This window comes from Orbicella faveolata, unplaced genomic scaffold, assembly GCF_042242905.1.
Source record: "Orbicella faveolata isolate gen_17 unplaced genomic scaffold, um_ofav_v1 contig_13, whole genome shotgun sequence".
Lineage (NCBI taxonomy): Eukaryota > Metazoa > Cnidaria > Anthozoa > Scleractinia > Merulinidae > Orbicella > Orbicella faveolata.
Window position 1 is genome coordinate 7,464,195 of NW_028301540.1, and position 22,885 is coordinate 7,487,079.

At 42.5% G+C, this 22,885-nt stretch overlaps 4 protein-coding genes across 4 annotated transcripts; 2 read left to right on the forward strand and 2 right to left on the reverse strand.

The window, feature by feature from the left end:
* Positions 1-633: 633 nt before the first annotated feature.
* LOC110061566 (neuroligin-4, X-linked-like) lies at positions 634-4,143 on the reverse strand. The gene is made up of 2 exons (XM_020768403.2): positions 2,879-4,143; positions 634-1,833 (listed from the first exon to the last, which is right to left on the reverse strand). Exons 1-2 carry the CDS (start codon positions 4,018-4,020, stop codon positions 1,209-1,211), a joined length of 1,767 nt encoding a protein of 588 aa, XP_020624062.2. The 5' UTR covers positions 4,021-4,143; the 3' UTR covers positions 634-1,208.
* Positions 4,144-6,973: 2,830 nt separating this feature from the next.
* Positions 6,974-10,603, forward strand: LOC110061576 (neuroligin-4, X-linked-like). The gene is made up of 2 exons (XM_020768414.2): positions 6,974-8,427; positions 9,000-10,603. Exons 1-2 carry the CDS (start codon positions 7,286-7,288, stop codon positions 9,622-9,624), a joined length of 1,767 nt encoding a protein of 588 aa, XP_020624073.2. The 5' UTR covers positions 6,974-7,285; the 3' UTR covers positions 9,625-10,603.
* A 2,797-nt stretch (positions 10,604-13,400) lies between these two features.
* LOC110062390 (neuroligin-4, X-linked-like) lies at positions 13,401-17,602 on the forward strand. Its single transcript, XM_020769277.2, has 2 exons — positions 13,401-14,915; positions 15,932-17,602. Exons 1-2 carry the CDS (start codon positions 14,158-14,160, stop codon positions 16,560-16,562), a joined length of 1,389 nt encoding a protein of 462 aa, XP_020624936.2. The 5' UTR covers positions 13,401-14,157; the 3' UTR covers positions 16,563-17,602.
* A 497-nt stretch (positions 17,603-18,099) lies between these two features.
* Positions 18,100-22,521, reverse strand: LOC149114809 (uncharacterized). The gene is made up of 3 exons (XM_089284416.1): positions 22,409-22,521; positions 20,401-20,462; positions 18,100-19,394 (listed from the first exon to the last, which is right to left on the reverse strand). The coding sequence occupies exons 2-3, from the start codon at positions 20,435-20,437 to the stop codon at positions 18,655-18,657; spliced, it is 777 nt and encodes a 258-aa protein (XP_089140542.1). The 5' UTR covers positions 20,438-20,462; positions 22,409-22,521; the 3' UTR covers positions 18,100-18,654.
* Positions 22,522-22,885: the final 364 nt, after the last annotated feature.

The window sequence follows — 22,885 nt, forward strand, 5'->3', positions numbered from 1 at the left end:
AGCAGGAAATAGCACTTGTCGATCGTGTTGCCGACTGCATATAGAAAGAGCTCGATTTCGCTCTCGCAGCTACGCCGCGCGCGCTTGTGCTCCATTCTTCAAGATAATTCAAGAAAAATTCAAAACCCCTGTACTTGGATATAACGATGAAATAAATACATCATGCAACTTTGTTCTGACAAAGGAAAATCGCAGTTGCGCAAAACTTCGATCAAACTGAAATTAGTTTCCATACGCCTATATGCGCCATAGTTACAATTAAGTGATGGTTAAATTAAGTCTGTATGAGTGTGGCCCATGAGGCGGAGCTTATCTCGGTTTCCGAAGCATGAAGTGACTAGGAGTATTTTTACTCCCCTCTGGATGGGATGCAAGGCCATTGCAGGGATTAAGTTCGCCGGTACCCATTTATACACCTGTGTGGGAAGAGGCACTGTGAGAGCAAAGTGTCTTGAACAATTACACAACACAATGTCCATGGCCAGGGTTCCGGGTTCAAACCCGGACCGCTCGATCCGGAGACGAGCGCATGAAGCCATCGCGCCTCCCACACAATTAAAAAGACTTATTTCTCATTGAATCGGAAAAAAAATGTCAACGTCCATACCACCTGTACCTGCTGTGCGACAACTCTTTTACCATCTCAACGACCAAATCATTTTTTTTTTTACGTTATTTCAAAAGCTGATACAAATAAAGACTTCTTCTTGCTATTTGATCAACGGAACATAAGAAAGAGTGTAAAGCTTTCGAAGAGAAACGTTCCTCCTAAATTTTTGTTTCAAGCAAAACGAATGTATGCTGTAAATAGGATTATTGCATGTTTATCATTCATTACAAAAACTATTTATGTATTGAACTAAGCTATTTCGCGTCGAAAACAACATTAGTTTTAGTAATGAATAGTATCACATGTACAGGACAAATATAATCCAGTTATTTTGATCACTCTTTGGCTTCTCCTTACAAAAAGTGCATCGTGTTGAAAATTCCTTCAGTGGAACAACGCAAAAATAACGCCGAATACAACCTTAAGAAATACTGCCATGGTAATGTCAAAGCTAGCACCGCTGGACACTTCGAATTCGTCTACGGTATCAAACTTTACTTGTTATATGGTAATCAAAAGTAACTCGGGATAAATTAAACATGGTAAAGTTATTATTCCATCCCTCTTCGGCTTTTCAAAAAACGCATTGAAACTTCCCTCACTGGAACAGAGTAAACATAAAGACGAAAGCAACCTTGAGAAACATTGTCATGGTAATTTTATGGCTAGCACCGCTGGACACTTTGGTATCAAACTTTACTTGTGCCAGTTTAGGATAGTAATCATTCCAGAAAGCCATTCGGCGAGGAGCAAACACCGCCGACATCTTGGGATGAGCGTCAACTCGCAAGTAAGCTCTGTGACTGCTGTTGTACTTCTCCCACGTAACACCGCTGACTGGCTGGGATGTTGGATCGCCGTTCTTAGCGAAGTTTGTGTACATTCTCATGATAAACAAACTGACGTTTCTATCGCCTGCATCAAAACCTAAGGAAATCACAGGGAAAAAAGGGAGTCCAAAGTCGTAAGGCACGTTATCAGCATGGACCACACCCATCCACTCCTTGTTCTTATTTCCTATCGTTCTGCGATGTGCGAACTCGTACATGTACACGGGAGCGACTTTGCTATGAATATCAGCAACCTCGTGACTTGGTGCAAAGTAAATGTAATCACCGATGAGGTCCAATAGTTGGCTTCTCAGTGCGTATTTGTCGTTTTTGTCAGGCCATGGTGTGTACATAAACTGCAACGCCTCCGCGATAAGGTCGGCGTTGTCTTTTCTGAGACGTAAATAATTTGTTGTTAGTTATGTCATGTTTAACGAAAATGAAATCGGCTTCTTCACCGAGAAAGGTTTTGTTTTTGTGGGGTAGGTACCATATCATGTGGTTTAATTGATAACCAATCAAGCCAAAGATTTCTTAGGGATAAGGGACAGGAAGAACTTGAATAGAGAAGGAGGTTTTCTATTGATTGACTGATTGACTGATTGACTGACCGACACACTGACTGACATAACCGACCGACTAACCGACTGACTAACTGACTGACCGACTGACTGACTGACTGACTGACTGACCGACCGACCGACCGACCGACTGACTGACTGACTGACTGACTGACTGACTGACCGACTGACTGACTGACTCACTGACCGACTGACTGACTGACCGACCGACCGACTGACTGACTGACTGACTGACCGACTGACTGACTGACTGACTGACTGACTGACCGACTGACCGACTGACCGACTGACTGACTGACTGACTGCTACCTAAACTGGATCGATCGATAGACCAATCAGGTATCGGTAGATCAATAACCAGTCTTTAGGCATAAGCTCCTCCTGGAGGTTTACTGTTGTCCTCCCCCATACACCCGTTAGATTTCGACTTCTCCCTGCCACTTTAATTTTGTTTAAAACCGTGATTTATGATTGGTAAGATCATCTTCCCAAAACGTCACAAGGGTCCCCGGGAATACTCCGTTATACGGGCTAAATAGGTATGTGCCGCCGGCCCTAAAGAAAAGAGATTTTGACCATTTTGGTCTGAAACAGTGCATGTTTTTCCAGTCTCGCTTGGTATTGGATATTTTGCAAATTTGTAGCCTCCTCAAATGTTTATGCAAATAAAAGCCATTTCTGGTTAGTTATGGTCATATTAGAGCCGTGTACTAATTTTAGAGGTCTAAAACCCCGGGAGTCTAAAACGGGGTATCGATTTTTGGTTAGGAAAAATCACATGATTCAGGCCACTCATCCCCACCAAAAACTTTGGGGAGTAGGGGCAAGGGCTTAACCAAAAGCACACTGTCACTCACCTGCTGTTCCGGGCGCGGACAAGCTTTGTTAAAAATTCCTCGAAAAATGACGGACTCACTCCATCGTCCACACTTTCCGCCATCCCAAAAGACGAGTTCGCCATGAATCCAAGAGTTGTCCCTCCCTCCTGACTGTTAAAACTGATCATCAACTTCACTTTCTTAAAATCTCCTTTATTTCGTAAATTCTGAGGCGTATCGAGAAGAAAATTCTTGTCTACCACTGGCGCCCAGCGCAAATATTCATAGAACTGATAAGTTATCGAGTTGGAAGCATTCTGTATTTCCTCGCCTTTCTTACTGCGTATACAGGCAACCATTGCGCTGTGGTCGCTTGTAGTACAATCCAAGTTTTGAGCAAGCTCTTTAGCAAAACGGAGTCCAAAGGAAACCGGCTGAATTGCAAAGGGGCTCAAATCCACACCACTCTCTGCAATGGCTTGTTGAAAGAGACCCTTAGATAGAGGCGACAACAGATGCAGGGTTACACTTGTCGCGCCAGCACTTTCGCCAAATATGGTCACCTTGTTGGGATCTCCTCCAAAATGTTCAATGTTCTCTTTGACCCACTTCAGAGCCTCCACTTGATCCAACATTCCAAAATTCCCAGGGGCCGCAGAATCCCCGGTCGTCAAGAAGCCAAAGGGACCGAGACGATACTGGATCACAACTATCACCACCCCGTGTAGGGCTAAAATGTCGCCGGGAAATAAGACAGCAGTTCCGAGCTCGTAAGATCCACCATGAATGTAAACCATCACAGGTAAACTCGCACTAACATTCGGAGAGTAGATATCGAGATACAAACAATCCTCGCTGAACGAGAAATTTGGCTCGAAGTACGTTATCAAATACTCAAAGCGTTTATCTTGCCAACAAACGTTCCCATGCTTCTTCGCCGGGCGGACGTTCGTTTTCCACTCTTGTGGCGGTTCTGGCGCTTTTAGTCTGAGCTCTCCAACCGGCGGAGCGGCGAAAGGAACGCCAAGAAATTTGCTGACAGACTTGAACGGACCTGAGGCACTCGGGTACGGAACTACAAGACCTTCGAACTCGCCGTACTTTGTGGACACTATTATTGACGTGACCAGAGGCAAAAATGCACAGAATGCAAAGACCCTTATTTGAAGGGTCGAAATCATGGTTCTCCAGTCCAGTGGAATACTTCAGTCCTCAGTTTTGTTTGACAAGCGCAGATTTTGCGCCCAAAAATGTTGCTGCAGCTACTAATGCCAGAGGAAACAAAATATATCATCGCCTTTGTGTTTGTCATTTGAGAAGTTGATCACGAGACACAATTTAATTGATGATTTGACTATATCAGATTACGGTTTAACAACTCCTTTGCTCGTCAAGCTAAAACTTTGCAGTACACAGTTTGCGAGGCAAAGGGTTTTTTAATATTTTGCCTTTCTAATGATTCTTCGTTTACGGTTCATGTTGCGCACAAGTTTCTCTCCCCGTGACGCGCCCTTTCGGGGGAGAATCTCAGGTGAAAAGTTCGGGAATGCTCGTCGTCTCGCGTAAAGGTACAAATCAAGGATTCTGGTCTCACTTAGGGTTTTCATGACGAAACACTATTTTTAGGGTTAACACGAAGAAAAAACAATAAAAAAGACAATCTTATTTCCGTTCTTAGACCCGATCCAGTCCAGTGGTAAGTGGGTCTACTGGGGTCCACTACCGCGGGCTCCTTTCCTGAACAGCGGAAGCCTACTCCGACGGGCATCCCCGATACCGGGGGAGGACTTCCGTATAAAAAGACGGGGCCGGGGGTGTTAGTCATAACATTAGGGGTTATGGTGGAATAGTACACTAAAATGGACCAAAAAGTTTGTTTAAGTATGTTAAAGAAAGATCAATTGCGTGGGATTGCACTCACGAAGAGAAAATAAATTTTGAAGGTTGAAAATGGCTGCTATGGCAACCAGTCACAGCCTTTTGAGGTTTTCTTTTATTGCATTGACCCCAACAGTTCCTGCTCTTCTACAAAACAAGATTTGATTTTCAAACGAGCATATCTTGGAAGTTTCTGTTTCATGCTCTGCAATAAACCAAGGTTTTGACAGTTAACTCTCGTTTTCAGTGCTTTCTACAGGCCTTATTAATTTGGAAATAACCTTATTTTGCACCAAACTCAGTGAACATATTATCTATTGTCACGTGACAGACGTTAAAATGTTATGATTTTTTTAGTTTATTACATCAGGACACTATTGGTCTTTGATTACCCCAAGTTTCAAGGATTTCTCTTATATTAAATACCTTCCAAAGTTTAATAAACTTCGAGATTGTATTTGAAATAATTTCCGTTTAATTTGAAATTTGTCCCTATTTACAGCATAAAACTTCGTAAAAAACGCGATCTCGTGTTCTCGTCTTCGCTTCGCAAAAGGACTGATCAAAGCCTAATTTACAATTGATTATATTCATATGGTATCACGTGCTATATCAAGCTGTGTCGTATCTTTACAAACAAAACAAGTTCTTACGCAATAAAAGAGTTCGTGAATGTTCTTTACACAAAGTAGAAATGTTGGCGTGAAGTTAGTTGGTACAAAAGTAGACCTTTGAGAAAAATGCATCTTAAGTTTCTTACACGATGGATTAAGCATTTTAACAAGCCAAACATTCTGGGGGGGTGGTGCAGATTGGATCTTGGGGGGGGGGCGTAATGGTCATTCTATTTTGTAAAAAGTTACCGCCGTTGTAGGGAATGTTCCTTTTGATAAATGAATGAGCCTGTAATGGTAAATCAGACAAAGCTTTTACCAAGTAATTGTACCAATCGAGTTGTGCATCTCTTTACAGCTTTACTATAACTTATCGTTCATATATGTTAAAACTTATCTATATTTTTGGTCATGTTCTTCCCGTAAACAGCCGTTGCTATGGCCGTTACTACATAAAAAAAAACTTATACCACTGTGTAGTTTCCTTAAATTTCACACTTACCTAGAGACTAATTCGGCAAGATCGTTTCAAATTGTTTTTAACAAGTGTTCAAGGGTCGTAAATCTTGTATTTTTTAAAACGTGGAATTTTCCATGAACATCGCCATATTTTTTGGTATGTGCCACCTTAAAAGAGCAGTTCCGGTACTTCATTTGGTGTTTAGTCTCAAAAGGTCCACAGTGGGAGTTTTTGCGGTACCTTTCAGAGTATTGAGCTGAAAAACATGTGACAGGAGATGATGTACATGTGTTGTTTTAGAATTGCTACCTCTTCGGTAGTGGTGAAAAAAAATTTCAAGCCACGCCCATAAAACAGGATCTTGGTAGGTCCAAAAGATTATCAAGGTAAAAGAGTGAATCCCCCATATATATATAGGTCCTGTAACTAAGGTAATCCCTCTTAAGTTATTTTTAGACATGATACCCAGTCTTCTTCTTTGAGGGTTATGACCTGGGCTGTGCCTGCACTCCCTTCGCACAGCAGATTTATATAGTGAACGTTGGAACCTCTGCGAGGGCGAAAAGGGGAACGTAACATTTAACAATTATTGGACGAGGTTGAGCAAAGCATCGTGATTTGCCAGTGGCGAGCAGATCAACTGTTTGCCGAAGCCAAAGACGGAAACAGCTTTTTTCATTAAATGATACTGACGACTTTAAAAAATACAGTTGACTGACGATAACTCGAACGTCTAAGGGAAATCAGGAAAGGACTGAGTGTCACGAACAGTCACGCTTAACAATTGTTATGTAACATTTAGTCACGAAGTTTTGGTTTTGTTTGTACAGATCGTACTTGATGTCAACTTGATTTTCCAGTTTTTATATTGTGATCAAATTACTTATATATTTTACGACACGTGTCATTTTTTTGGCTCGGACATGTTTTCGATAGATCAATAAACGAATTCAAATTTACGACTGTAGTTACGAGTTCATAACACTGGGTTATTGGGAGTTCGAGTTATCAGTAGATGGCAATAAATAAACTGAGACGAGGTTTCCCTCGATGAAAACATCGAGTTTCACGTGAATACAAAACTGTCTCCCTCAGGACGAGTAATTTTGTGTAATGATGTAGCCACTGCCCATGACCTGAAGGAATGAATAGCCTGTTCCAGGCTCTCGGTCAGTGGGGTGGAACAGGCTAAGGAATGAAACACGTGTAAGCAAGGGTTGTAAGTGTGAGTTAGCGAGAGGCTCGAGTTATCGAGGGTTCGAGTTACCGAGAGTAAAATTGCACACTTACACGGCACTGACATAAGTATTAGAGGGCGATTAGGAACGCCATAGTTTGATCTTCGCTAATGATAAGCCTGCGTATAGACAGTTTCATCAGTCGTCTACCGTCATCCTGCATTCTGTGCGAAACGGGTCGAAAGAACTAGTTGATGCCTGCAAAGATTAGCCGATACCTAAACAAAGGAAAACGATTCTTGTTGACTAGAACGCCATGATTTCCACGGCACTCGTCAGGATCTTTGCATTCTATGTCTACTTGCCTCTGGTAACGTCAGTAACAGTGTCTACAGTGTACGGTGATGTCGAAGGTCTTGTGACTTCGTACCCGAATGCCTCGGGTCCGTTCAAGTCTATCAGTAAATTTCTTGGCGTTCCTTTCGCCGCTCCGCCGGTTGGAGAGCTCAGACTAAAAGCGCCAGAAGCACCACAAGAGTGGAAACCGAAAGTTCTCCAAGCAAAGGAACACGGGCACGTTTGTTGGCAAGGAAAGTACAAAGTGCAGATGATAAAATACTTCAATCCAAATTTCTCGTTCAACGAGGATTGTTTGTACCTTGATGTCTACTCTCCGAATGTTAGTGCGAGTTTACCTGTGATGGTTTACATTCATGGTGGATCTTACGAGCTCGGAACTGCCGCCTTATTTCCTAGCGATATTTTAGCCCTACACGGAGTGGTGATAGTTGTGATCCAGTATCGTCTCGGTCCCTTTGGCTTCTTGACGACCGGGGATTCTTCGGCCCCTGGGAATTTTGGAATGTTGGATCAAGTGGAGGCTCTGAAGTGGGTCAAAGAGAACATTGAACATTTTGGAGGAGATCCCAACAAGGTGACCATATTTGGAGCAAGTGCTGGCGCGACAAGTGTAACCCTGCATCTGCTGTCGCCTCTATCTAAGGGTCTCTTTCAACAAGCCATTGCAGAGAGTGGTGTGGATTTGAGCCCCTTTGCAATTCAGCCGGTTTCCTTTGGACTCCGTTTTGCTAAAGAGCTTGCTCAAAACTTGGATTGTACTACAAGCGACCACAGCGCAATGGTTGCCTGTATACGCAGTAAGAAAGGCGAGGAAATACAGAATGCTTCCAACTCGATAACTTATCAGTTCTATGAATATTTGCGCTGGGCGCCAGTGGTAGACAAGAATTTTCTTCTCGATACGCCTCAGAATTTACGAAATAAAGGAGATTTTAAGAAAGTGAAGTTGATGATCAGTTTTAACAGTCAGGAGGGAGGGACAACTCTTGGATTCATGGCGAACTCGTCTTTTGGGATGGCGGAAAGTGTGGACGATGGAGTGAGTCCGTCATTTTTTAAAGGATTTATAACAAAGCTTGCCCACGGTCGCAACAGCAGGTGAGTGGCAATTTGCTTTGAAGTAAGAAAAAACCGTGATCATAAGTAGAACTTCTACATCTGCTCAGAACAATCCGCGCGTTGTTAGAATGGACTATAGGTGTTGATGTGTTCTCTATCTTGAGTGATTTAACAGTTAAATAAGCCGCTAGGCCAAACGATAGAGCGTGGAGACGTGATGGCCCCATGGTTTGTGCGCTCGCCTCCGGATTGCGCGGTCCGGGTTCGAGCCCTGGCCGGAGACATTGTGTTTTATTCTTGGGCAAGACACTTTACTCTCTCAGTACCCCTCTCCACCCGGGTGTATATATGGGCACCGGCGAACGTAGCGCGAATGTAACCCAGCGATGGACAATCCAGTGGGGAGTAGAAATACTCCTATTGTCGCTTCATGCTACTGAAACTGGGATAGGTTCCGGCCTGATGATGCACTTGGCTCGTATAAAGACTTATTTACCTACCTTAAATGATAGAGCAGACAGAATACCTGATTCGCTTCTCTCCCTTGGTAAAGAAGCAGGTTTCATTTCTGTCAAACAAGTTAACAAGTTAACAAATTCTTCGCCTTTTAGAGAAGACAACGCCGACCTAATCGCGGAGGCGTTGCAGTTTATGTACACACCATGGCCTGACAAAAACGACAAATACGCACTGAGAAGCCAACTTGTGGACCTCATCGGTGATTACATTTACTTTGCACCAAGTCACGAGGTTGCTGATATTCACAGCAAAGTCGCTCCTGTGTACATGTACGAGTTCGCACATCGCAGAACGATAGGAAATAAGAACAAGGAGTGGATGGGTGTGGTCCATGCTGATAACGTGCCCTACGACTTTGGACACCCTTTCTACCCTGGTCTTTCGTCAGATTTTGACGCAGGCGACAGAAATGTCAGCCAGTTTATCATACGAATGTACTCAAACTTCGCCAAGAACGGCGATCCAACACCACAACCAGTCAGCGGTGTTACGTGGGAGAGGTACAACAGCAGTCACAGAGCTTACTTGCGAGTTGATGTTCATCCCAAGATGGCGGCGGTGTTTGCTCCTCGCCGAATGGCTTTCTGGAATGATTACTATCCTAAACTGGCGCAAGTAAAGTTTGATACCAAAGTGTCCAGCGGTGCTAGCCATAAAATTACCATGACAATGTTTCTCAAGGTTGCTTTCGTCTTTATGTTTACTCTGTTCCAGTGAGGGAAGTTTCAATGTGTTTTTGAAAAGCCAAAGAGGGATGGAATAATAACTTTACCATGTTTAATTTATCCCGAGTTACTTTTGATTACCCTATAACTGTTGCTGTGTTCGCAGGTCAAGATATAAGTAGTTTTTCTAGTAAATGATATATACTACCAATAATCCAAAAATTTTTATTATTATACATTGAACTCACTATCTCTTTTCTGATTAGCCGAAAGCGTACAATGAATTTTCGAAATCAGCGCCTCTGACGTCATCTAGCTGCTGATTATACAATAATCAAGTCAAGAACACTCAATGTCACGGGTAATCATGTCATGTATGACCGCGGTGCATGATTTCTAAGGGTAATCATGTCAAGTTCGCGAACTTTGTGTTGCTTGCCGTCAGTGAAGAAACAAAAACATGACTTACATTTCTTTTTTCGTTCAATGTATAATAAAACAATTATTAGATTCAGTTTTCGTGATATCCAGAATAATCAAGATCTCGATAAGGGTTATCAGCCCCAGCCTTCAGCTTCGGCTGATAACCCCTACCTCGACCTTGATTATTCTGGATATCACGAAAACCTCATCCAATAATTGGTTACAACATATACAGCTGGATTAATTTCTTGGCTTAGCTGCAGTAGACATAAAGGGAAGACCATGAAAGCACAAGAATCCACGGTCCCATTTCGCTGTGTCATTGACTTTGTTAGCAGGAAATGTCAGGGTTAGCCTCGACCTAAAAAATATTCGCAAATACCGGTGGGAAGGTGCCACAAATTTGAAAATTAAACAATACACAGAGCTGTAAACAGGTCATCTTCTCGCTGGAATTTGTGTATATTTTACTTTAGGTCGAGGCTAACCCTGTGCAAATGCGTTCTCAGTGCTTTTAATCAGCGGTCATGGCGAATTCGAAACTGGACTATTGATTGTTACATTTGCAACTTTATAATCCAATAAAAGCTTTATGAAACAGAAACAAATGATATTTTGATTAAATGGTTAAGAAATAACCATCATCTGTTCGTCACTACCTTATTTGACCAAAATCCTGGGCTTGTTAGCAATTAATCCACGAATGTGCGTTGGATATAAGGGCCTGTTTACATGGAGGGAGGGTGCCCCGGCTAACCGGGCTACCCGGCTAGAAGGGTTGACACATAGCCCGCCTTTACATGCAACTCACCTAACCGGGACAGTGAGAGGGCTGCGTGGGCTATCTTTTGAGCGGCCGCTAAGCACAACAAACAAAATGGCCGACCAAAGAAACTTTTCGGTCGCACGTTTAAATTTTTTTATCGCTCATTCCGCTAGCGGCATCTTTTCATTGTACAGGACTGTTGTTAATGGTAACTAAGAAAAAATTCACCTCGCGCCGCCATGTTTTCGCGGTTTATCTCACCTCGGCTAACCGCGATAGCCCGGCACGAACCGTTTACATGGTAAAAAGTTATCCTGCCTAGCCGGATTCCCCGGGTAGGCGGGCTACCCTGTCTAGCACGTAAACGCTTCAATGCGTTTTCAAAAGAAATCTATGAGTAGTTAGCCCTCCCAGGGTAGCTCGGTTAGCCGGGTAGCCCGGTCAGCCGGGGCACCCTCCCTCTATGTAAACAGGCCCTAAGATGGTAGATAGGCAGCGAGGAGCGTAGCACCGAGTTGGTTATAATCATCTCATATCCAACAAGCGAGAGTTGAATAATTGTTTAACTACAAACGCCCCGAAAATACAGAAAACTAAAATAAAATAAAAATAAAAACGGATCAAATAGAAAAAGAGACGTAATTATTTATCACACTCAATATCTGAAAAAAATTGCTTCCATTGATCTGTTTGCTGTTTATTGGCAGTTTAGTGTTTACAGGAAAATCCTTCCGTTCGGGAACGTGTCTCTCCTCCGCAGAGGTTAAAGGTTTTTTTTTTTCGGGTAAGAAGAATCCGCTGAACGATATGAGTGCAAGCGCAGGGTTACGACCTGGATTGCGCCTGCACTCACCTGCACTCACTTCGCACAGCGGATTTATGTAATGAACGTTGGAACCTCTGCGGAGGCGAGTAGGGGAACGTAACGTTTAACAATTATTGGACGAGCAAAATATCGTGATTTGCCAGTGGCGAGCAGATCAACTATTTACCAAAGCCAAAGACGGAAACAGCCTTTTTACAGTAATGTCGAATTTTAAAATACAGTTGACTGACGATAACTTGAACGTTCAAGGGAAATAAAGAAAGGACTGAGTTATTGGGAGTTCGAGTTATCAGTAGATGACTCTAAATAAACGCAGACGAGGTTTCCCTCGATGAAAACGTCGAGGTTCACGGGAATACAAAACTTACTGTCTCCCTCGGGATGAGTAATTTTGTGTTATGATGTCGACACGGTCCGTGACTGAAGGAATGAAATACATGTAAACAGGGGCTTGTATGTGCGAGTTAGCGAGAGGATCGACTTTTCAAGGGTTCGAGTCACCGAGGGTAAAATTACAATAAATCTAAAAGAAAAAATAACTTTGAAAAAGTCATTATTGCCCCGCAGGGTTTTGGCACAGAGGCCAAAAACCCGAGGAGGCACCCTAGAAGTCCCCGCGTGTAAAGATACAAGGAATTTCAAAAACGTAAGAAATGAGTTGGTAGTATGGGAAGTTTTCTCGATTTTTCTAAACTAGGCGCGTGCACGGTGGTCTCGGGTCGCCATCTTCTGGCAGCATTTTAAGGTTCTCGTAACCACGAGTTAGCGTTTCGGCATCTTCAAGCACCAATTCAAGGTCAAAAATACACTCCAATTACAATATGGCCGGCATGACGATTTTAGCGCGATCAAATAAATTTACTTCGAAATGACCGAGATTCTCATCTAGGACAAATTGAAAACGATTTCAAAGATCCTGATGATGGATTTTGGGAGAAAAACAACTCAGAACGTATCGTGAGAGATTCTGAAGTATACTAGAAATTCGAGCCCAGTGTGGTGCAATTGCAACTAAATAGCAGGTAAATACCCTTCCGATAGCCAGTTTTACCTTTGGCATCTCGTTTATTCGGGTCGCTTATTTGTATCGAGTAATCCTACGTGGCGTAGAGCTCATGTGTGGGCTGGGTGACTTTGCAGGGTTCCAAATGTAAATGTTAATGTTTTGCAGCGTTTTCGTTGAGGTCAAAAAGCTTGACTCTAATTTGCAGATAAGGTGACTGTATTTACGTCTCGGAATAAAAACTCGACTTCCGTTCTGCTTTCGAGATACGTTTGCTCGTATATCAAGACAAATGGTCACATCAAATTGGAACAGCAGAGTAGTTTGACTTAATTTTATGTTTCGCTATAATTTTTTAACTTTTTTTCCCCTATAAAGGTCTACTGAGTGAAATGTTTGTAAAAGAAATATTAGTTTCCATGAAGGCAACCAATTTTTTTTTTCCAGAAAGTACTTTTTGCGTCCTTTCTAACGAGATATGGTAAACTGATCTGCTGTAAATGCTTCGTGAGAGTATTATGTAAATAATATCGTGTGATAGAATGAGTTAAACAGAATGTGTTGGTTTAGTTTGACTTAGTAGATTGTTTGGATCATATTCATGTTAGGATGCCTAAGTTACTGGAACAGTATTAGTGATACAGTTAACAAAAAAAAAAAAGAAAAATTTTCAGTTCATACAAAAATGTTCAATATTATTGTTTTCAATCAGCAGAAATAAAAGAAAGCGGGGGAAGATTTAGTGCGGTTAACTATTACTAGTCATTAGATTTAAAGGAGGTTCGATCTATCCTGTCCGGAGCCCACAAAGACTTCGCATATTGGTATCAGTTGTCACGGTTCAGGAAAACATTTCGCATGGTATCAGTTGTCACGGTTCAGGAATCTTTTCAAAATAATGACCGCAAACCCCTACGCCACCTTAAGTAAATACCTAACATAAGTTAATGACAAAAGTTTGCACACTTACACGGCACTGACACTAGTGTAAAAGGGCGATTAGGAACGCGATAGTTTGAACTTTTTTTAAAAAAAAAAAAAAAAAGCCTGCGTACAGACAGTTTCATCAGCCGTCCCGACTGTCATCCTGCATTCGTGTGAAACGAATGAAATAGTAGATGCCTTGGGTAAAGATTAGCCGATAGCTAAACAAAGGAAAACAATCCTTGTTGACTAGAACGCCATGATTTCGACTTCACAAGTTAAAATCTTTGCATTCTATGTTTAGTTGCCTCTGGTCTCGTCAGTTACAGTGTCCACACAGTATGGAGACATCGAAGGTCTTGTGACTTCGTACCCGAATGCGTCGGCTCAGTTCAAGTCTGTCAGCAAGTTTTTTGGCGTTCCTTTCGCCGCTCCGCCGGTTGGAAAGCTCAGACTAAAAGCACCAGAACCACCAAAAGGATGGAAACCGAAAGTTCTCCAAGCGAAGAAACATGGGAACGTTTGTTGGCAACGCAAGCACAGAGTGCAGTTGATAAAATTCTACGATCCAAATTTCTCATACAGCGAAGATTGTTTGTATCTCGATGTGTACTCTCCGAACGTTGGTGTTAGTTTACCTGTGATGGTTTACATTCCTGGTGGAGGTTATGAAGTGGGAACTGCAGTTTATTATCCCGGCGATATTTTAGCCCTACACGGGGTGGTGATAGTTGTGATCCAGTACCGTCTCGGACCATTTGGATTCTTAACGACCGGGGATTCTGCGGCCCCTGGGAATTTTGGAATGTTGGATCAAGTGGAAGCACTGAAGTGGGTGAAAGAAAACATTGAAAACTTTGGAGGGGATCCCAGCAAGGTGACCATATTTGGAGCAAGTGCTGGCGGAACAAGCGTGTCCCTGCATCTTCTATCGCCTCTATCTAAAGGTCTTTTTCACCAAGCTATTGCAGAGAGTGGAGTAGATTTAAGCACCTTTGCGACTCAGCCTGTTTCGTACGGTCTACGTTTTGCTAAGGAGCTTGCTCAAAATCTGGATTGTGCTACAAGCGACCACAGCGCAATGGTGGCCTGCATACGCAGTAAGAAAGGCGAGGAAATACAGAATGCTTCCGCTTTAACAGATCATCAGTTCTATAGGTATCTGCGGTGGGCACCAGTCGTGGACGACAACTTTCTTCTCGACGAAACACGAAATCTTCGCGAAAAAGGAAATTTCAAGAAACTGAAACTAATGATCAGTTTTAACAGTCAGGAGGGTGGGACATTTTTGGGGCCTTATTCCAGATCGTCTTTTGGATTGACAGAAAATGTGGACAACGGAGTGAGTTCGTCATTCTTCAAGCAATTTGTAACCAAGTTTGCGCACACTCGAAATAGCAGGTGAGTCGCCTCCACTCCGGCATAGATCTCAGTGAACGGTCTATTAAAATATCGATGGTTAATTCGGCGAAAAAAGATAAGGGGCGGACCGTGATTTTTTGAGGAGTGGAGGTGGGGGTAGAGGGGGGCACGTTGGGCAATTTTCTGGATCATGAGTCTTTTTTTCTCGCCTTTAGGTTGTTCATGATTTGTTTTCGTGTGCAATATCCGATGGAAAAATATTTTTGAGCCAAATACAGGAACTGGGACTCGTTTCTCGAAAGCTCCGGAAACTTTTCGGGCCCGTAAAGCCATTTTTAGTTAATCTGCATCTAAAAACTGAGAGGTGTATACGTCTGAAACTTCCTGTACAAAGGGAACCTCTGTTCATATTAAGAGTATGAATAAAACAGAGTATGAATAAAACAGCTTTGTGAACATAAGGTCTGAGATTTTGCTAGGGCTTTCCGGTTGCGAAAACTATTGGCGACCTTCCAGAAACGAGTCCCAGGTTAGTAGAAGGCAAATGCTCTATTTTTTTCCCCGTGGCTTCCCTTGCACGATTTTTTTTCCAGCAGTTTTGGCTGAACAGGATTTTTTTTAGTAATTGCTCAACCCCCTCCCCCTCAAAAATAATGGTCCGTCCTTACTTGTAAGCCTTTTTAATACGTTGCTCATGTGATCTCACCAGCTATAACACGTGATACAGAAAAGTAGCAACGAGAGGACGAAATCTGATGGCTGTATCATGGCACGGACAGAAATACTAACAAAACTTTCTCGATTTTAGTCGAAATGCTCACGACTCGAGGCTAGCTCCCGATGCTGGTTTTAGAAAGTTAGTCTTCGCTCCTGTCTTTCTTTTCTCTCCGCTCCCCACCCCCCCCCCCCCCCCGTCAGAAAAGAAATTCCTAGTTGGGATTTGTGCTCATTTCCGGAGAGCCAACTCTTCTCCCAACACCTTTACTCATTGAAGACGCCGTTTTGACTTTGTTAAACATGTCATTACTAAACCAACAAATCATTGTCTCTCTTAGTGAAGAAACCGCCGACCTCTTCGCGGACGCATTTGAGTTCGTGTACACACCATGGCCAGACAGCAGTAATAAATACGCACTAAGAAGCCAACTTGTTGACTTCATTGGTGATTATCTGTACTTTGCACCAGGTCACGAGGTCGCCAACATTCACAGCACAGTTGCTCCGGTGTACATGTACGAGTTCGCACATCGCAGAACAAAAGGAAATAAGAACAAGGAGTGGATGGGTGTGGTCCATGGTGCTAATGTACCTTACGAGTTTGGAAACCCGTTCTACCCTGGTCTTTCGTCAGATTTTGACGCAGGCGATAGAAACGTCAGTTTGTTCCTAATGGAGTTGTACGTAAACTTCGCCAAGAGCGGCGATCCAACACCCCAGCCAGTCAGCGGTGTTACGTGGGAGAGGTACAACAGCAGTCACAGAGCTTACTTGCGAGTTGACGTTCATCCCAAGATGGCGGCGGCGTTTGCTCCTCGCCGAATGGCTTTCTGGAATGATTACTATCCTAAACTGGCGCAAGTACAGTTTGATACCAGGGACAAAGTGGTCAGCGATGCTAACGTTGACGTTGCCATGGCAATGCTTTTTAAGGTTGTACTTATGATTGTTTTCGCCATGTTGTACTGAGCTCGTATACCTTGTTCAACCAAAAGTTAAGTCGGCCCAGCGTGGTGGGGTACATAATTCTACCACATTTTTGATCAATTTCCTCTTGCAATGTTATAAAATTGCTACTCTTAGTCGGTACAAATATCTTCGATGAGTTCATTTAAGTTTCAGAGTTTTTCAAGGCAATGATTATTTCAACGCAATGATTTTTGCGGGAAAAAACTTAAAGGTTTCCAGAGCTCTGTAGATTTTCTTTTGTTCGGTTTGAAACAAAGAGGAAGGAAAGAGTTTTATTCATTGCAATTTTTTAATATTCAAGAAACATGTTTTACTTAATAATGGATACTTGAACTCTCCTTTTTAATTTGTAGATCAGTTTTTCCCCATCACTGATTATTTCCCCCGTAGTTTCATCTCTGCCTCTGGTCAGGTACTTTATATGACTGTTGACGGCAATTTCGCGGCCACCCTGACGACAACCCGGTTATATAATGTGACCACCTCGGTAATATTAGGGACCTTTTTTGTTACCTGAACAAGATTTCAGCCAGTTTCACACTTCAAATCCGCGTTAACGTAAGGACAGCTAATTGAAGTACTGTTAAGATGATTTTGCTGGAATTGCTATTAAATTGGAAAGCCTTTCTTCACTTTTCTTCCAGTTGACATCTTAAATAGTCTGCGCGACAGACCGTCTCGAGTAAAAATAGCGCTTGTAATAATAATAGGGCGCTAGTTCGGAGCGGTTGCAAAACGTAAGAGGAGGTTTCCGCGCCGCTTGCGTGTAATTGCACTCGCTTACCGCTCCCAATCGCTCCCTAGCATTTTTTGAGCGCCTGGTACGCGGGCTACGTGTATAAGCTGAGGCAAAGCTCAAAAGTAGTACAAAGCTATAAGGTTTATAAACTTACGTGAGAACGCATCTGCTCCACTGACGCCATATGACGCCTTCAACGAAGAGTACAGACAAACGCATTCCGCTTTTTAACCAATGAATAACTTGTATATATCTTGCACATATATGTATACCAATAAAAATGTATGTACCATTTTCGGGAGACCACTGTGTGTTCCGCATGGAATTTCAGGAGTCTGTCTTGCTGGGAGCTATTCATATTTTTCCGCCGCGCGCGAGAATACCGCTTGTTACGCAGACTTACATTTTACGAACGCTGAAGCGGCTCTAAAACGTCGTAAGCCTGCACAGGTAAAAGGTGAAGTCTGCATACAAGCTATGCGGTCCATCAGGCCAGAGCTTATCCCGGTTTCTGTAGCATGAAGCGACTAGGAGTATTTCTACTCCCCCCTGGATGGGATACTAGTCCATCGCAGGGTTATCTCCTGCATTAACTTCGCCAGCACCCATTTATACACCTGCGTGGAGAGAGGCACTTTGAGAGTAGAGTGTCTTGCCCAAGAACACAACAGAATGTCCTCGGCCAGGGTTCGAACCCAGACCGCTCGATCCGGAGACGAGGGCACTAACCATGAGGCCACCGCGCCTCCAAAAGCCTGCACAGCAACATAGCAAATACACAAAGGAAGCAGGGTAGGGTGATTTTTCAACTGTATTTTAATTTCTTTCTCCTTATTTCTAACTGCTGAATGCAGTCGTCACATTTCAATACAAACTCGTGTATTTTTTACGTTTTTCGCAATATACGTTTTCTATTTCTGATTCGACCGCGGCATTGATAAGAGACGACCAGTTGAATCATCGGTACAAGGCGTAAAGAGGCCGTCATGATTTTAATCAAAATGCCTTCACCTAATTGCCAACGGTATTCTAGTTAAAATCCATTCCTACTAACTTCAAGCATGCTTGAGCCTTAATTTACTCAACAAGTCTTTTTCAACTGTCTGTCGATAGTGCACCCAGGTTAAAACAGTCCGTTTTTGGACTGTTGCAGTCTGCAGTTCTGGCTAAACATAAAGTAAACTTTCTTTTCACTATAGATCATTTACTTTTGGTCAAAAATGTCCCGCACTAACGTCTGAAATTGACACGCAATACCCCCTCCCCTCTTAAACGTCCAGTGAATGTCGAGCGGGAATTCGACCAAGTGAATATGTCTACGACTTTTTATATCTCTTACATTGACATTTAGCGCTATTCAAGTTCAAATTTTGTCATGAGCATCACATAGGTACAGTTGATGAGTTCGTTATCCTTCACATCTTTCAACGTCTCGCTGTCGAGTTCTTTAATTCCTTCTTCAATTTGTTCATCGCTTAACTGGTGAAACATGCTCATGTAACGACAACGAAACATCTCATACAACTTGGATTTTGTCACACTCCATGGATAACAGACCTCTTTCTGGGTGAATTTTCCCTGAAACTTAATCCCACGGAGGAACTTCTTCGTCTCGCTCATTTTTTGAGAGTGAATGCTCATTTTATCGACGGCCACTTGGAACTTGGGATGACCATCACTTATCGTGAGAATTTGAATAAAGGTACCACCGGGTCGAAGAGAACGAAATATTCCTTTGTAAGCAGCAGCGGGATCGACAAAGTGATGTGTACTGAATATTGCTATTACCATGTCAAAACATTGGCTGATTTTCGGATCAGAAAAAAATTCTTCCGCTGTTTTCTGAACCCGGTAAATCCCTTTCCTTTTGCGAGCTAGTTCTTGCATTTCTGCGCTAGGATCCACGCACCAAATCGGGTTTTTTAGGCCGAACGATTCAAAGATAGTCTCGGCAACCCAGCCTGTTCCACTACCAATGTCAGCAACAACGTGATGGGGCTTCAAGTCTAAAGATTTCAACACGAGCGGGATGAGTTCTTCGTAGGTTTCTTGGTAGAGGTATTCGTAGTTGTTAGCTAATGAGCTATAGTGTTCTGGGGAAATAAGGGAAGAGTTTAAGAAAAGTTGCAAGTGTCTTAAATCCTTGATTTTCACTCCTAAGCAAGACGACGAGTACCCACTTCCTTTTCATTTTGGAGTTGCCCCCCCTCACCCTGGGGGGGGGGGGGGGGGGACAACTGCCGCTGCCACTAAGATTGCGCAGCTTCACAGCGGTTGACCGAGATAATGTTTTCGCTGAAGTAATCAGGGAAGCTAGTAGATTGTACTAGAGGGAAATTTTTTTGGGGGGGGGGGGTGGGGGTTAATGGCACTTTAATAACCTGCCTATCAACCCTCATATCGTGCTCCTTTGACAATGAATAGTTTGTTAAGGCGAATTAATGTACAGCAATAGTTTCTAGAACTGCACGAACATCAAAAGATCAAAGGTTGCCATTTGTTCATTGGTTTCGAATTTGATGCGCACGTGATAGAGTTAGTTAGAGTTGCGAAGAACCTGTGGCAGTGCAGTGTTGTCATGTCAATTATAATTTTGTAACCAATCACAAGACAGCAGATATTGTCAGCGGTCTCCTAAACGGAAAGCGTTTTGAATCCCTTCTGTAATACTAAAGTCAAAAACCGGTTAAACCAGTATTATTAATTCATTCGTCCACGGTTGTGGACGGCGACTGATCAAACGATCGAGCGATTGCGAGCAGAAGTTCTCTCTCGTCTCTCACAGAGCAGAAAGAGAAGTGACTCTCTGTCTCGCATGGTACTGTTATGAGGGGAAATGCAAACAATACGTCAATAACAGTCACTGTAACTAAGTCACTCGGTCTATCTAGCACCTTGTGTGCTATATTCTACAACTTTGAATAAAGCTCTGTTGTTGTCGTTACCTGCATCATTTAAAGTTTGGCCAAAAATAACTCGCACAAACGTCAACAGCTGCTCCTCCTAACCCCTAGGCTTCCCTCTCCCTAATTTCGCTCTTCACCATAGCATTTAGCTTCATTTCTATTCAGAAAACAATTTAACATGCGAGACTGATACCTTCTATGGGAGATTTTTCTGGTTGCCCGCTCATCATTGGGTGCTTGGAACACGGCACAGTCCTATAAAAACGTGGAGACACAGGAATAAGAATAACTTTTCAGAATAACTTTGCAGATGAAATAATGTCATTTTATGGAAATAAAATTGGATATTTTAAGATGGGAGACGAAATGGAAAATTCTTCAAATGAAAACAGAATGGTGGCGTATTTTTACGAGTGGAATGTTACAAAAGCCAAGGGACATCGACGATTCCTTTGAAGTTCAACCTAGCCTAAAATGTCAGTCATTTCCCGTCCTCAGCCTAATCTAGGCTGTGGGCGGGAGAGGACTGGCATTTCAGGCTAAAGTACAGCAATGTCCAGGATTTTTGGAATGAATGTTTTGTTCTTACCCTATAGAGCAGTGTATGACATTTGAAGATTAAGGCCTGAACATCACTCAGGTTAGCCTGAATAACGTTCAGGGGCCCGTTTCTCAAAAGCCCCGGACACATTTCGGGCCCGTAAAGCCATTTTTAGTTCATCTGTATCTAAAAACTGAAACTTCTTGTATGAAGGGAACCTGTCTTCATATTAAGAATATGGGAATAAAACAGTTCTGTAATTGTAAGGTTCCGGATTTTGCTATGGCTTTCCGGGCCCGAAAAGTTTCAGGGGCTTTCGAGAAACGGGCCCCAGGTTAGCCTGTTTACGGTTAGCTCTCAGTAATGGGCGTGGGAATACGATTATTGGATTGTACAGTATGCAAATGTGAAACACCATAAAATACCGCCGCTAAAAATAGCTCTAAAATACCTGATATTACAATACAATATTATTCTTTATTGAGCTCATGCAAATTCTCCACTAAAACTTTACGTGATAATTATTTACAGCACTGAAACTATATACAATAACAATTCAAATAAAGTCGTTAAAAAGGAAGCAAAATTTAGTTTACCGAAATGAATGAAATTGAGAAGAACTGAAAATTGGAATGGGCGTGAAACGTTCCCATTTGTCTCGAAAAACTACAATGCCACTAAAAAACAGAGAATTCAACCAGACATTTACATCAACGTATTCGCGAGAATATTCTCTTGCGTTAAGCAAACGTCGAAACATGGTCAAAAACTCTTAAAACTTTGAACCAGATGGATTTAAGGTTGTCAAAACGTTTTTCGCAATTATTTAGAGTTAAATTGCAAAGCAAACCTCTTTTTTTACGTGTAGTAACAATACTGGTTATCAATATACAATAAGGTGAGACTCAATACTCAAAAGAGTCTCGTATTATTGATATTTTCGCCAGTTGCAATGCGGTTTCTTTTAACGCGTTCTACTTGTAATGTTACCTGTATGATAGATTCATCCGTTTAGAGATATTTTTGCCAAAATGGAAAATTAGGAGTGATACCAATTTTTAAGCTAAATATTTTTCCAAAAATGACGACCCTACTCGCGAAATGGGCGAGTGCTCGATAATTTGTACTCGCCCGAAGTTTTTCACACTCGCATGGGCGAGCGCTTATTTCCACCACTGCACAAGCGTCGGATCTGTGAAGCAAATTTCAGGCTCCGTTTTGAATTGGAAGCTTTGCATTATACAATTCTATAGTCACGGACTTGAATTTAGTCGGTTAGTAGAGCGGGCGAAGATGTTGAGTTATACACTGCAAATTGAATCAGCTCCTCGCACGAGGAGATCGATCGAGGGAAGCAAAGCGCCAAGTTGGCCTATTAACCCATCGTTTAGCCGAGTTACGTTCCGAGTGTAATTTTCCTCATTCTAAGCTCCTAAAGGAAATATCAGAAGTCCTGTGTTCTATGTACTTTAAATAAATGAATATAAGAATAATTCTTTGCAACCAGGTTTCAGCTTTTCATCTCGACATACATTCCGAGAAACGTCGCGAAAGTGAGGACCTGAGAAGCTTCGACTACTGAAACTAGGGAACGGTAGGATAAAGATTCTAAATCCAAAAGCCCCGATTAACGAGGAGTTACTAGTTAGGGTCGGCCTACCTGTTAGGTCCTCTTATTGCCAGATTGGGGCGCGTTTAGGTAAACAAGTCTAGTTGCTTCACACACAGTTGGCCATCACTCAGCCTCGTCTTGGAGAAGAGGTTGCAGTTCAAACGCTCGTTACACAGCTAGCTCCGTCGGTCAATTTTTACTGACTTCAAGTATGCTTAAGTCTTACTTTACTCGCCTAACGGCTAAATTGTTGGCCCGTTTTACGGGAAGCAAAATGTGTCAAGTTAGAATTTTAATTTATCGACATTTTTCCTATTTATCCATTGTTTATCACCGAGTTACGTTCCGAGTGTGATTGTAGCCTCATTCTAAACTGCTAAAGGCAATATATCTTCTTTTCTAAGTAGTTCAAATAAATAATTCGTTGCACAAGGCTTCTGCTTTTTACCTCGAAAAACGTCGCGAAAGTGAGGACTTCTGAAGCTGCGACCCCCGAAACGGCCAGTGACATAAAAAAGATACTAC